The sequence below is a fragment of the Symphalangus syndactylus genome, chromosome X (genome assembly GCF_028878055.3).
Source record: "Symphalangus syndactylus isolate Jambi chromosome X, NHGRI_mSymSyn1-v2.1_pri, whole genome shotgun sequence".
Classification (NCBI taxonomy): domain Eukaryota; kingdom Metazoa; phylum Chordata; class Mammalia; order Primates; family Hylobatidae; genus Symphalangus; species Symphalangus syndactylus.
In genome coordinates, this window is record NC_072447.2 from 142,470,162 (window position 1) to 142,486,221 (window position 16,060).

The 16,060-nt window shown below is 38.0% G+C and overlaps 1 protein-coding gene across 2 annotated transcripts in view; it reads left to right on the forward strand.

The window, feature by feature from the left end:
- Positions 1 to 712: 712 nt before the first annotated feature.
- F9 (coagulation factor IX) overlaps positions 713 to 16,060 on the forward strand; it is a 37,066-nt gene continuing 21,718 nt past the window's right edge. The window contains exons 1-4 of one of the 2 annotated variants that reach the window (XM_055267379.1): positions 713 to 826; positions 10,521 to 10,684; positions 10,873 to 10,897; positions 14,582 to 14,695. In XM_055267379.1, the coding sequence (XP_055123354.1) occupies positions 739 to 826; positions 10,521 to 10,684; positions 10,873 to 10,897; positions 14,582 to 14,695 (391 nt within the window). In that variant the 5' untranslated portion in view covers positions 713 to 738. The remainder of the gene's footprint in view (positions 827 to 10,520; positions 10,685 to 10,872; positions 10,898 to 14,581; positions 14,696 to 16,060) is intronic. The other variant, XM_055267380.1, reaches the window with a different exon arrangement.

The window sequence follows — 16,060 nt, forward strand, 5'->3', positions numbered from 1 at the left end:
TGAAGTTTGACCTAAACATCATACTTTACACAAATATTAACTCAAAATGGAGCATGGGCATAAATCTAAAACTTCAAACTGTAGAACATTTAGAAAAAAGTAGGAAAATAATCATCAGGATCTAGTGTTAGTGGAAGAGTTCTAAATGTGATCCATAAAACAAAAACAAACTGGACTACATCAAAACTAAAAAATTCTACTCTGTGAAAGACCTAATTAAGAGGACAAAAGACAAGCTACAGGCTGGAGACAATATATTTAATCCACGTATCTATGAAAAGACTCGTATCTAGAATATATAAACAACCTTAAGAATCTGACAGTAAAAAAAAAAAATCAAATAAACTAACTGGATCACTCATACATTGCTGATGGAAATGTAAAGTGGTACAGCCATTTTGGCAAACATCAGTGCTCTCTGACAAAGATACGATGGGTCCCACTGATGAACTGTGCTGTCACAATAAATGTAGCCACTATGCCTATCTCCATTCTGAAGATGTGTCACTTCCTGTTTCAGACTCAAATCAGCCACAGTGGCAGAAGCCCACGAAATCAGAGGGGAAATTTAATAATGACCACTGCCCATTCTCTTCACTTGTCCCAAGAGGCCATTGGAAATAGTCCAAAGACCCATTGAGGGAGATGGACATTATTTCCCAGAAGTAAATACAGCTCAGCTTGTACTTTGGTACAACTAATCGACCCTACCACTTTCACAATCTGCTAGCAAAGGTTATGCAGCGCATGAACATGATCATGGCAGAATCACCAGGCCTCATCACCATCTGCCTTTTAGGATATCTACTCAGTGCTGAATGTACAGGTTTGTTTCCTTTTTAAAATACATTGAGTATGCTTGCCTTTTAGATATAGAAATATCTGATGCTGTCTTCTTCACTAAATTTTGATTACACAATTTGACAGCAATATTGAAGAGTCTAGCAGCCAGCATGCAGGTTGGTAAGTACTGGTTCTTTGTTAGCTAGGTTTTCTTCTTCTTCATTTTTAAAACTAAATAGATCGACAATGCTTATGATGCATTTATGTTTAATAAACACTGTTCAGTTTATGATTTGGCCATGTAATTCCTGTTAGAAAACATTCATCTCCTTGGTTTAAAAAAATTAAAAGTGGGAAAGCAAAGAAATAGCAGAATATAGTGAAAAAAAATTAACCACATTATTTTTGTTTGGACTTACCACTTTGAAATCAAGATGGGAAACAAAAGCACAAACAATGGCCTTATTTACACAAAAAGTCTGATTTTAAGATATATGACATTTCAAGGTTTTAGAAGTATGTAATGAGGTATGTCTCTAAGTTTTTTAATTATATATCTTCAATTTAAAGTTTTAGTTAAAACATAAAAATTAACCTTTCATTAGCAAGCTGTTAGTTATCACCAAAGCTTTTCATGGATTAGGAAAAAATCATTTTGTCTCTATGTCAAACATCTTGGAGTTGATATTTGGGGAAACACAATACTCGGTTGAGTTCCCTAGGGGAGAAAAGCAAGCTTAAGAATTGACATAAAGAGTAGGAAGTTAGCTAATGCAACATATATCACTTTGTTTTTTCACAACTACAGTGACTTTATATATTCCCCAGAGGAAGGCATACAGGGAAGAAATTATCCCATTTGGACAAACAGCATGTTCTCACAGGAAGCATTTATCACACTTACTTGTCAACCTTCTAGAATCAAATCTAGTAGCTGACAGTACCAGGATCAGGGGTGCCAACCCTAAGCACCCCCAGAAAGCTGACTGGCCCTGTGGTTCCCACTCCAGACATGATGTCAGCTGTGAAATCAGACTGAAATGCTGAAATAATGATAAAAAAAATACAGAGGTTAAACTAGCAAAGTGAGTAAAGTCAAGGGATAAAGAAAATTTGTTGGAAAACTCACAAAGCAGGACCTAAAGCAAGGCCATTAGACATATCTCATTAGTGTGACATCTGGGAGGACAAAGGATCCAAACCCTTTCTTCTATATAAGTGGTGAGATGATGAAGGTTGTAAGAGGGCTTCTGCCCCCTTGAAGACTTCAGATGCTGGGGAAAGGATAGATAAGAATAAAGATGAACCAGGGTTTTGGAGCCTGGGAAATAATGACTAGCAATAAACCTCAAGGGAAGTTAAATATACGATCCCCAGATAACACTAAGGAGAAAAGCAATGTGATTCTGCAGCCATTGTAGCCAGAGATAATAAGCTCTTGAAGAAGGGGCCAGGGGAATTTTTCTAAGGATGGACAGTATTAATGCAGCACTCTCTTCTGCTATTAAACTCTCATTTGCTTCTAAAAGGAGTTTCTGTGAGTGATTTGCTGAGATGTTGCATTTTCATGGCTGCTGCCTTTAGGTATTATTGCAACAGTTTGGAATTTTGAAATTAAAACAGTTCTGTAAAACCAGTTTAGTTTTGTAAAGTGTATGCATCAAAGATGTCCTTCATTCATTCAGACATTACTGAGTTACAACTATGGTGCCAGGTACTGTGTCAGGGTACTAGGGGTATAGGGATAAACCAGACTCCCTCTTTGATCTAAAGCACCATGAGGCCAGGTGAGAGGTTTCAATATAATGTGATAAAATGTGCACCAGGTACTAAGGGATCATAGAGAAAGGAACACATTAAATGGGGAAACGACAGAGAGAGAATATTTTCATCTGGGTCTTAAAAGATGAGTAGGCGTTCTCTCTCTTTAAATGTCTGATATAAGGGCATTTTATGCAAAGAGGATCACTCATGTGCAAAGACTCAGATTTGCAAGAACGTGAGGTATTTCAGGAGTTTTGTATGGTTCCATATGGACTATGACAAGTGAGGCAGGTAAACGAGGCAGAGCTGGACATCAGATAATGAAGTCATTAACCTAAGGAGATTGGACAATAAAATGCAATATGGAGGTATCAAAGTATAAACATAAGGAGTACCACTGATGGCTGAGTTAGGATGCCTAGTCTGGCAACACTCTAATGAAATGATAGTGGGGGAGGGGGCCATACCAAGACTAGGAGAGAGCAGTCTTGAGACTATTGCAATTATCTACGGGAGACATAAAGGCTAGAACCCGAACAGTAGCAGTACAAAAAAAGAGGGGAGTTCAAACGATATTAAGGAAGTAGAAGTGGTATGACTTAACCATCTGGGTATGGGAGGGGAAATGGCTACAGTCTTGGGGACTTTGTGTTTGATGTGATTATGGGCCACAGCATAATGTCTAATAGAACTGGCTCTTTAGTCTGACTGCCAGAGTCTGAATCCTGGGTCTGATGTTTTAGTATGTTAGCTTGGGCAAAGCCCTTAGCCTCTATGAATCTGTTTTCCTCATTCATAAAAATAAGATGACAGTGCCTATCTCGTGGGACTTTTGTGAGGATGAAGTGAGATAATGGATGCAAAGTTACTGAGCACAGTGTCCAACAGAGCAGAAGCATTACATATACATCGGCTATTACTGGCTACATTATGATATACAGTTAGGGAGTTGGAAAGATAATCTGAAATTCAGGAGACATATCTGACTATAGATGAGTATTTGGAACTCATTGTTCTGTAAACAGTAGTTACAGCCACGTGTGTGGGCATCTAGAGGGTGAGCATGGATATTGTGATGCCTAGTACAGTGCCTGGTAGTAGTGGTTGTATGCTCAGTAAATTTTGTTGACAGGGTCAGGGCCAGACTAGACTGGGGTAAGCAAGGCCTGTAGGGCATAAATATACTTGTACGCCCTGAGAAGTGAGGACCTCTTAAATATTGTGCCCTACATGCCTTGTTTGGTTCACTCTTGTCCCAGCCCTGGCAATCATATATAAAGTGAAAAAGGAAAAAGCTGAGGCTGGAGCCTGGGAGAACCCTGGACATTTAAGGGCCATGGAGAGGAAAAGGAGTTAATCAATTCAAGTGCTGGATGGATAACAGGAGTTAGAGCAAAGAGGGGAACCAGAATAGAGTGATTATTATAAAAAGAGTTTCCTAAAAAGGGAGAGATCAACAATTAGAAATTATTTAGAGCAGCCAGTAAATACATAAACTCAAAATTATTCTTTAGGTCATTCCTGATCGTGACAATAGTCATTTCATTATATAAATATGATTAAGGAAGGAAAAGAGCTACACGAAAGTTATTAAAGAGCTAAAGAGAATTGAGAAATTTAAAACAGAAGAAAGTAGGGCCAACATGAAAGGAGTAGGGAGAAAAAGAGATAACCAGCATATTGTCTCACTGATCCTGCCAACACCTGTGAGGTAGATATTCTTATTATACTACTGTTAAACCTATTTTACATTTGACAAAGTTAAGGTTCAGAGCTTATGTGACTTGTCCAAGGTCACAGGTCTAGAGGAGGCAGATACTTGATTCAAACCTATTTCTGTCTGATCTGATTCTAAAGTCTGTTTTTTCACTCAACCACACTGTACAGTCAGCTCTCCCTGTGAGTTCCATAGCCACAGATTCAACTAACTGCAGATCAAAAATATTCCAGAAAAAAATGGATGGTTGCATCTCTACTGAACAAGTACAGACTTTTTTTATCTTTCATTATTCCCTAAACAATACAGCATAACAACTATTTACATAGCATTTACATTGTATTAGCTGTTATGAGAAACCTAGAGATGGTTTAAAGTATAAAGGAGGATGTGTTTAGGTTATATGCAAATAGTAAGCCATTTTTATATCAGAGACTTGAGCATCCACAGATCTTGATATTTGCAGGGGGTCTTGCCACCAATTTTCCATGGATACTGAGGAATGACTGTAAATGGATGCAGGTATGGATGCTATTTAGGAGTGTCCAGGGCCAAGTAAATGAGTTGCTGAGCAGAGAGTGGGTGGAGGCTGTGAGGCATCAATATGTGGTGGCATCCATCTGCATTTTGGTGATTTTTTTCCTTTGCAGTCCTCAGCTGTCTGGGAAGAGAAGGATGAAGGCAGATGGCTGCTCTGATTTAGGGACTAGGATTGCAGGATAGGCACAGCATTGCAAAGGAGTGAAGGAAATTGAGAAATTTGGCAAATGAAGAGTTGAAGAGAGGCCTGAAATGGTGGCTCACACCTATAATCCCAGCACTTTGAGAGGCCCAGGCAGGCAGATCACTTGAGGTCAGGAGTTTGACACCAACCTGGCCAACAAGGTGAAATGGTGAAACCCCGGCTTTACTAAAAATACAAAAATTAGCTGGGCATGGTGGCGGGCACCTGTAATCCCAGCTACTTGGGAGGCTGAGGCAGGAGAATAGCTTGAACATGGGAGATGGAGGTTGCAGTGAGCTGAGATCGCACCACTGCACTCCAGCCTGGGGGACAGAGCAAGACTCTGTCAAAAAAAAAAAAAAAAAAAAAGAATTGAAGAGAAAAAGTCTAGGCTAAATTCAAAGAAAAAAAGTGAGCCCAAAAGGAACTTGCAGAGCAAGGGAAAAGCAGGGATGTCAAGGGACTAGAACACTCCATAAAGTGAACAGCTGCCATGACAATAAGGGAAGAAAGTTGAGTTCATCTCCGTTCCTTTCCTTTCCTGTTTACTTTCCTTTCTCTTCCTTTTTGGAGTTAATCAGGAAGTAGTCCCAAATACCCTAGAAAGTTCATCTTATAAGCCCTTGGTCCTCTTGAGATGGTATCAGATATATTGCTAGACCCTTGAAGAAAGGAACAACTCCAGGCAACTTCTTGAGTCCCTGTTATTAATTTTATACATACACACACATATATGTATATACATGAAAACACACAAACACATGTGTGTGTATACAGCCATGCATTCCTTAACAATGGGGATATATTCTGAGAAATGTGTCATTAAGCGATTTCATCATTGTGCGAACATAATAGAGTGTACTTACCTAAACATAAATGGTATAGCTTACTACATACCTAGGTTGTATTGATATGGCCTATTGCTCCTAGGCTCCTGGGCTGCAAATCTGTACAGCATGTGACTGTACTGAACACTGTAGGCAATGGTAACAGTGGTATTTGTGTATCTAAACATAGAAAAGGTACAGTGAAAATACAGTATTATAACCTTATGGTACCACTGTCGTATAATATGGTCCATCATTGACCAAAATGTCATTGTGCAACAAATGATTATCTCATATATATATATGATATGATATACATGATATATATGTGTGTATATATATACACACATATACATATATACGCATATATACATAAACATATACATATGTGTATATATATGCACGTATATATATGTATATACATATATATGCACGTATATATATGTATATACATATATATACACACACACATAGAGAGAGAGAGAGGAGAGGAAAGGAAGGAGGGAGGGAAGGAGAAAGATAATTCAGATAGAGACATCAATCCTCCAGAGTTCAGGAGTGTCTCTACAGACTAGGTAGATGTAGCTTAAAAAAACCATAGCCTCTTTAGTTTAATGAGATCCCATTTGTCAATTTTGGCTTTTGTTGCCATTGCTTTTGGTGTTTTAGACATGAAGTCCTTGCCCACGCCTATGTCCTGAATGGTATTGCCTAGGTTTTCTTGTAGGATTTTAATGGTTTTAGGTCTAACGTATAAGTCTTTAATCCATCTTGAATTAATTTTTGTATAAGGTGTAAGGAAGGGATCCAGTTTCAGTTTTCTACATATGGCTAGCCAGTTTTCCCAGCACCATTTATTAAATAGGGAACCCTTTCCCCATTTCTTGTTTTTGTCACGTTTGTCAAAGATCAGATAGTTGTAGATATGCGGCATCATTTCTGAGGGCTCTGTTCTGTTCCATTGATCTATGTCTCTGTTGTGGTACCAGTACCATGCTGTTTTGGTTACTGTAGCCTTGTAGTATAGTTTAAAGTCAGGTAGCGTGATGCCTCCAGCTTTGTTCTTTTGGCTTAGGATTGACTTGGCGATGCGGGCTCTTTTTTGGTTCCATATGAACTTTAAAGTAGTTTTTTCCAATTCTGTGAAGAAAGTCATTGGTAGCTTGATGGGGATGGCATTGAATCTATAAATTACCTTGGGCAGTATGGCCATTTTCACGATATTGATTCTTCCAACCCATGAGCATGGAATGTTCTTCCATTTGTTTGTATCCTCTTTTATTTCATTGAGCAGTGGTTTGTAGTTCTCCTTGAAGAGGTCCTTCACATCCCTTGTAAGTTGGATTCCTAGGTATTTTATTCTCTTTGAAGCAATTGTGAATGGGAGTTCACTCATGATTTGGCTCTCTGTTTGTCTGTTATTGGTGTACAAGAATGCTTGTGATTTTTGTACATTAATTTTGTATCCTGAGACTTTGCTGAAGTTGCTAATCAGTTTAAGGAGATTTTGGGCTGAGACCATGGGGTTTTCTAGATATACAATCATGTCATCTGCAAACAGGGACAATTTGACTTCCTCTTTTCCTAATTGAATACCCTTTATTTCCTTCTCCTGCCTGATTGCTCTGGCCAGAACTTCCAGCACTATGTTGAATAGGAGCGGTGAGAGAGGGCATCCCTGCCTTGTGCCAGTTTTCAGAGGGAATGCTTCCAGTTTTTGCCCATTCAGTATGATATTGGCTGTGGGTTTGTCATAGATAGCTCTTATTATTTTGAGATACGTCCCATCAATACCTAATTTATTGAGAGTTTTTAGCATGAAAGTTGTTGAATTTTGTCAAAGGCCTTTTCTGCATCTATTGAGATAATCATGTGATTTTTGTCTTTGGTTCTGTTTATATGCTGGATTACATTTATTGATTTGCGTATGTTGAACCAGCCTTGCATCCCAGGGATGAAGCCCACTTGATTATGGTGGATAAGCTTTTTGATGTGCTGCTGGATTCGGTTTGCCAGTATTTTATTGAGGATTTTTGCATCAATGTTCATCAAGGATATTGGTCTGAAATTCTCTTTTTTGGTTATGTCTCTGCCAGGCTTTGGTATCAGGATGATGCTGGCTTCGTAAAATGTGTTAGGGAGGATTCCCTCTTTTTCTATCGATTGGAATAGTTTCAGAAGGAATGGTACCAGTTCCTCCTTGTACCTCTGGTAGAATTCAGCTGTGAATCCATCAGGTCCTGGACTCTTTTTGGTTGGTAAGCTATTGATTATTGCCACAATTTCAGAACCTGTTATTGGTCTATTCAGAGATTCAACTTCTTCCTGGTTTAGTCTTGGGAGGGTGTATTTGTCGAGGAATTTATCCATTTCTTCTAGATTTTCTAGTTTATTTGCATAGAGGTGTTTGTAGTATTCTCTGATGGTAGATTGTATTTCTGTGGGATCGGTGGTGATATCCCCTTTTTCGTTTTTTATTGCATCTATTTGATTCTTCTCTCTTTTCTTCTTTATTAGTCTTGCTAGTGGTCTATCAATTTTGTTGATCTTTTCAAAAAACCAGCTCCTGGATTCATTAATTTTTTGAAGGGTTTTTTGTGTCTCTATTTCCTTCAGTTCTGCTCTGATTTTAGTTATTTCTAGCCTTCTGCTAGCTTTTGAATGTGTTTGCTCTTGCTTTTCTAGTTCTTTTAATTGTGATGTTAGGGTGTCAGTTTTGGATCTTTCCTGCTTTCTCTTGTGGGCATTTAGTGCTATAAATTTCCCTCTACACACTGCTTTGAACGTGTCCCAGAGATTCTGGTATGTTGTGTCTTTGTTCTCGTTGGTTTCAAAGAACATCTTTATTTCAGCCTTCATTTCATTATGTACCCAATAGTCATTCAGGAGCAGGTTGTTCAGTTTCCATGTAGTTGAGCGGTTTTGAGTGAGTTTCTTAATCCTGAGTTCTAGTTTGATTGCATTGTGGTCTGAGAGACAGTTTGTTATAATTTCTGTTCTTTTACATTTGCTGAGGAGAGCTTTACTTCCAACTCTGTGGTCAATTTTGGAATAGGTGTGGTGTGGTGCTGAAAAAAATGTATATTCTGTTGACTTGGGGTGGAGAGTGATTAAACTAAAGAGCTTCTGCACAGCAAAAGAAACTACCATCAGAGTGAACAGGCAACCTACACAATGGGAGAAAATTTTTGCAACCTACCCATCTGACAAAGGGCTAATATCCAGAATCTACAATGAACTCAAACAAATTTACAAGAAAAAAACAACCCCATCAAAAAGTGGGCAAAGGACATGAACAGACACTTCTCAAAAGAAGACATTTATGCAGCCAAAAAACACATGAAGAAATGCTCATCATCACTGGCCATCAGAGAAATGCAAATCAAAACCACAGTGAGATACCATCTCACACCAGTTAGAATGGCCATCATTAAAAAATCAGGAAACAACAGGTGCTGGAGAGGATGTGGAGAAATAGGAACACTTTTACACTGTTGTTGGGACTGTAAACTAGTTCAACCATTGTGGAAGTCAGTGTGGCGATTCCTCAGGGATCTAGAACTAGAAATACCATTTGACCCAGCCATCCCATTACTGGGTATATACCCAAAGGACTATAAATCATGCTGCTATAAAGACACATGCACACGTATGTTTATTGCGGCACTATTCACAATAGCAAAGAGTTCGAACCAACCCAAATGTCCAACAACGATAGACTGGATTAAGAAAATGTGGCACATATACACCATGGAATACTATGCAGCCATAAAAAATGATGAGTTCGTGTCCTTTGTAGGGACATGGATGAAACTGGAAAACATCCTTCTCAGTAAACTATCGCAAGGACAAAAAACCAAACACCGCATGTTCTCACTCATAGGTGGGAATTGAACAATGAGAACTCATGGACACAGGAAGGGGAACATCACACTCCGGGGACTGTTGTGGGGTGGGGGGAGGGGGGAGGGACAGCATTAGGAGATACACCTAATGCTAAATGACGAGTTAATGGGTGCAGGAAATCAACATGGCACATGGATACATATGTAACAAACCTGCACATTGTGCACATGTACCCTAAAACCCTAAAGTATAATAAAAAAAAAAAACCATAGCCTCAATTCTAGAGAGATGCTTAAATCACTGCAATTCTTATAACACTTGCCAACCAAAGATGCTGTTGATCTGAAATTGCTTTTTTAAATTAATGCAGTGATTTTTCTTTAACATCTAGTGACAGACACTGGGGTCACATTGCAGCTGGACCATAATTAGGCTTCTGTTCTTCGGGAGACATTTGTTCAAAGTCATTTGGGCAACCATATTCTGAAAACAGCCCAGCCAGGGTGATGGATCACCTTGCAAAGATCCGCAATGAGCTATTTTCAAGTGATGACAAAGTGTGAAGTTAACTGCTCATTTGAGAACTTTCTTTTTCATCCAAAGTAAATTCAAATATGATTAGAAATCTGATCTTTTATTACTGGAACTCTCCTGACTAAAAGTAAAATTGAATTTTAATTCCTAAATCTCCATGTGTATAGAGTACTGTGGGAACATCACAGATATTGGCTCCATGCCCTAAAGAGAAATTGGCTTTTGGATTATTTGGATTAAAAACAAAGACTTTCTTAAGAGATGTAAAATTTTCATGATGTTTTCTTTTTTGCTAAAACTAAAGAATTATTCTTTTACATTTCAGTTTTTCTTGATCACGAAAATGCCAACAAAATTTTGAATCGGCCAAAGAGGTATAATTCAGGTAAATTGGAAGAGTTTGTTCAAGGGAACCTTGAGAGAGAATGTATGGAAGAAAAGTGTAGTTTTGAAGAAGCACGAGAAGTTTTTGAAAACACTGAAAGGACAGTGAGTATTTCTACATAATACCCTTCAGATGCAGAGCAGAGAATAGAAAATCTTTAAAAAGACACTTCTCTTTAAAATTTTAAAGCACCCATATATATTTATGTATTTTAAATGTTATAAAAGATAGGAAATCAATACCAAAACACTTTAAATATTACCATTAATTTGTCTTCTTTTATTCTTTATAGACTGAATTTTGGAAGCAGTATGTTGGTAAGCAATTCATTTTATCCTCTAGCTAATATATGAAACATTTGAGAATTATGAGGGTTTTTTCTCTGCATATAGATAATATATTAAACTTTATCAAAAGGACTCAGAAAGATCAGTCCAACCCTCTAACCCATATTGAATGGTGATATACTACAGGGTTATGCCAGTGTGGGAACTATTGCTGGTAGTATCCCTAGGGCTTCACAAAGAACATTGTTCCACCCCAGGAAGGTGGAAGGAAGAAACTGAAATGATTGTGTCTTAGGACCTAATGAAAGTTTGCATTCCTCAGTAAAATCAGAGAATGCTGATTGACTTAAATGTTTATAGCTTCAAAGTCCTCCTCATTATCATGGCCCACAAGCCCTTCCATGATTGTCCTTCCCCACCCTCCCCATTACCCTTCTTGCCTCCTCTGCTACTTCTCTCCTTGCACACTGGGCTCCAGCCACCCTGGCCTTCCTGTCACTTCTTGCACACTCCAGGAATGTTCCCACTTTAGAGGATTTATCTGGCTGTTTCTCTTATTTGGCTGTTCCCAACTTCCTGTGGACTGGCTCCCTCACCTCCTTCAGGTCTTTGCCCAAATGTTACCATCTTAATGAGGCCTACCTTCACCATCTATTAATACTTCAACCTGCCCCAGTAGCCTTACCACTCTAGACACCTGTACAGGTAGAGAACCACACTCTACTTTTTAACAGAGCTTTTCATCATCTAATGTATCACATAATTTCTTACTCATACTATTTATCATTTATTTTTTCCTACTCCACTAAAATGCAAGTTTCATGTTGGCAGGGATATTCAACTGTTTTGTTTATTGATATATTCCTAGCACCTAGAACAGTATCTGGAAAAGAGGTACTCGGTAAATATTTATCAAATGAATTGACCAAAAGAAGGAAAACTCAAAACTTTAATGACAACTAACTTTAAAGCTACAATAACTTAAAATTCAGCAGTAGGATTTTAAGGGAGGATAAGTTTCAAAGATTAACTTACCTAAGACTATCTGCATAAATACAAAGAAATTAATCCAGACAACAAATTCACCAACTTCCATCAATTGGAAATCCAATTCTATTTTCTACAATTCATGTTCTGGAGACAGTACTTGACACTCTTTTACTCTCATAACTCATAACTCCTCCACTTTTGTTTTTAAATCATGAGAGAAAACGAGTTGACTCTGTTATATTGTTTTATCTACCTTTCCTTGATCTTAGAAATGAATACTACCATGCCAGCTTCTACTGAGATGCCCCCTAAAGTTAGTCCAAATAGGTCTTTGTAATCTCCATTCCTGCAGAATTTAAAACTTTGAATCACATGATTTATTTGTAAAAGTAAATCCATGCCTATTTTCCCCACCAAAAAATTCCTGACTATTAAACTCCTACAACCCCTTCATTGCTCACTCCCCACCCCCAGGATCATATTTTAAAGTTGGGCCCTTGCCTTTTGGGTCACATAGGTATACTGTTTGCTGTACCACAGGAATAGCTATCTGGAAAACATGGAGGGCATTATTCTGTTACTACTGCTTCGTCAACCAAAAAATAAAACAACAAAAACAAGAACAAACAAGAAACAAACTCCCTGCATCTTTTCACTTGCAGTTGAGATTCCTAACCACTACAAAATTAGCCTATGTTTCTTCTTGCACATAGTAGAAACCCAAGCTTCTCACTGCTGTGCTATTCTGTACCATCAACTCATCACATAAAGAGCCTGGTTGAAGAAGAATGATTGTCCAACCACATTACTAGCATCTGTCAAGACTTTCCAGTTTACAAAAGGCCTATCACATTTAACCCTCACACCATCCTTGTGACCAAAGCATTATTAACTCCATTTTACAGGAGAGTAAACTGAAGCTTAGGGAAGTTAAAAGAACTGCCAAAGGTCTCCCAGTTGGGGAGTCATGAAGCCCAGAAGAGAAGCCAAATTCTCTACTGCTCAACCCCTTGCTTTCACTGTTACACCTCATGGCCTTCAAATCTAAATGCAGTTATTCATTAAACAGGAAACTGGTAGTCTTAAACAGGAATCTCTCACTTGGTAAGGTCTTGTCTCTTGTTGTATTTGACCCCAGCTGTCTATGGCTTTGCCTGAACCCAAAGTACACACAGCCAAGAAACCAAAGGAGAATCAAATGTGGGATAAAATGACACTCATTTTAACGACATGTCTCAGCAAATGAGTTCCTGTGTAGCTGGCTGAAGGCCCAGACCCTTTCAGTAAAACATCCTGAATAATTCACATTTGTTGGTCTATAATATAAAGGGCAAATGTAGCTCATTTTTAGACCAGTTCTGAACATCAATAATAATAAACCAGAGATAACAGATTTTGTTTTCATAGAATTGGAACAAATTAGAGTATCTGTGCAAAAGCATATCAGATCTAGGAGCAGAGGGGACAAAGTCTAATTTTTAAATAAGCAAATTTTCCAGGGAGGGACTATTTATGATAAAGGGATATTAGTCTCTTAGTCAACGGAACCTGGATACACGCTTCTGACAGAGAAGAGGGAGAACAGGCAGGAATCTACACACCAGATGTCAAGGAGATTTGCTTTAAAATATGATTGATAATTAGAAATTTCTGTTTCCCCCTTTTCCCTCATTCTTTGATTCTTATTGTTATCTTTATCTCTTACTCCTTTGTTTCTCATATATTGAGTCTTACAGATCAAGTTCCCATTTTTTTCTTCAGGGTTATTTTTCTAGTTCAAAGTGCCTACCATCTCCCTTCTGGTTCTATTCATCCTTCTCTCCCGAAGCTCCTTTAGAAGTGTGGATTAAGGCAGAGCACTAAGAAACCAGACTTAAAGGTTCCCTTCTCATTCTGACTTTTCTCCTTTCACCTATTCCTTCCTCCTGTTTTCTTACCATCATTGTCTTCAAAGGCTTTCAAGTACACGGTAAAAGCAGAAACTTCAAGAAAGGCAGAATGGAAACATAACCAATGCATACATAAATAAAGCACACTGTAGAATCTTTTTAAATTCTGTATGATATATTGAACGCTGTCTCTCACATTACCTAGACCATTTGAAACCGAATTTGTAAAACATAGACTATCTTTAAGTGGTAACAGATGCTTCTGACATGCTTTTATTGTCTTGAACCATTACTGCATATGATACATCAAAGTTAAGTGACAATACAAGAAAGCAGATTCATTTGCTCCCTGCCTAGGCCGTCAGTTCCTAAAGTGGAAACACCATATAATCTAGCTCAGTTTGCTCTACAAGACCTGAAGTAGAGCCTTGTGTGACATAGAGATAATATTTGTTGAAGCAATTAAATTTGACTTGGAATTAACTCTGCCATCATTCTATAAGGAAGGATTGAAAATCCTTCTCACCCTGTGTTGATATAGTACATTTCTGTACAAAAACGTCCTTCTCCCTCTTCCCTTGGATTGCATAAACTATGTACATGCCTTCCTCAGGGCACTTTTCTAGGACAGTGTCAGCCTAAGGATCTTTGTCTGGGTGGCTTTTAGAAACTCAGGAAGACAGGAGCATCATATGCCTATAGGCAGCTGGCTTCCAGGTCAGTAGTTTTACTCTGACCCTAAAATCAGACTCCCATCCCAATGAGTATCTATAGGGGAGGCCTGGGCATTCTAAGCAGTTTATGTGCCAATTCAATTTCTTAACCTATCTCAAAGATGGAGATCAGTGTGAGTCCAATCCATGCTTAAATGGCGGCAGTTGCAAGGATGACATTAATTCCTATGAATGTTGGTGTCCATTTGGATTTGAAGGAAAGAACTGTGAATTAGGTAAGTAACAATTTTTGGATACTCGTAGTTCAAAGTTTCCCTCTGAAACAAGTTGAAACTGGAAAATGCAATATTGGTGTATCATAATTTTTCTTAAAAACATACTTTTGACACTTATAAACATTTCATTTGTAGTTATAGTTTTCAGGATATGAGTTCAAGAAGCTACATTAAAATCAATAACAATATTTGGTAACTAATATTAAGTAATAATGATGTTCCACTCACTTATTAATCTTTAATACAACCATATGTGGTTCATACTATCATTATGCCCATTCTATGCAGATGAGAAAACTGCAAGTCCAACAGCCAAAAATTACAGAGGCATAAATGGTTTAGACAGGACTTAAACTTCAGTGTGACCAAAACCCATGCTTCTAACTACTATATTCAAAACTCGGAGAAAACTGAACCCAGAAAATTGAAATCATGACTAAATTGCTATCAACATAGGTAGTGAAAGTCAATTAAGTACAGAACTGGAGTATGACTGGCCAATTATCCCATATAATGGGAATTCCCCACATGTACAAACCACTGCATATGCTAAATTTGTTGACAAAATTCAAAGCTCATTCCTGAATTTGACTATATTGATTCCATCAAAAATGTTACATAGCAACCTTAGAATCCTTGTGTACCTTTTCTTCTCAAAGCCTAGATTATTTCTTTTTCCAAAGTTTCAGTAATTGGAGCAGTAAACCCCAGTGTCCTTTACCTACTTGTTTATTACCTCCAGATTCAATATTACCGGTACTGTGATTGAGAAATGCACACAGTGCTAATGAGGAATTCACTTTCTACTCTGACACTCCAGAAGAATAGAGATGCAATCTTAAGGAAGAATTTAACACCACAGGCTACATGACTAAGGATAAAGAGTAGAAAATTAGCAGGACTCTATTAAGGCATTGTAGTAATCCACCTGACAGATGAAAAAGGCATGAAATGTAGCAGCTACACTTGTCCTATTGAGAAAGGAAAAAAGTCACCTGTAATGTTGTTCAGAAATCCTTTCAGTACTAAAAAGAAATTCATTGACCATCTTCCTTTAGGCTCAAAAATTTCTTAGAAGGTAAAAAAAGGAAAAGGTGACAGAGCAAAGACATTTGAAAAGAAAGAAAAGAGTGAATGAACTTGCACACCTGGCTTGGACTCCCATTCCCTTGGGTTTCCATTGTGGGGACAAACTAATGCCTGGGTTACCTTTCTTGAGAGTGTGTTAACTGATTCAACATCTCTGAAGTGCTACTTTCATCTGAAAGGTTATAATTTGAAATTCAGATTTACCTGGATAAATTTGATCTTGCTACTATGGAAACCTCTAGAAATCCTTGGAGTAGTTACTCATTATCAGCTTAA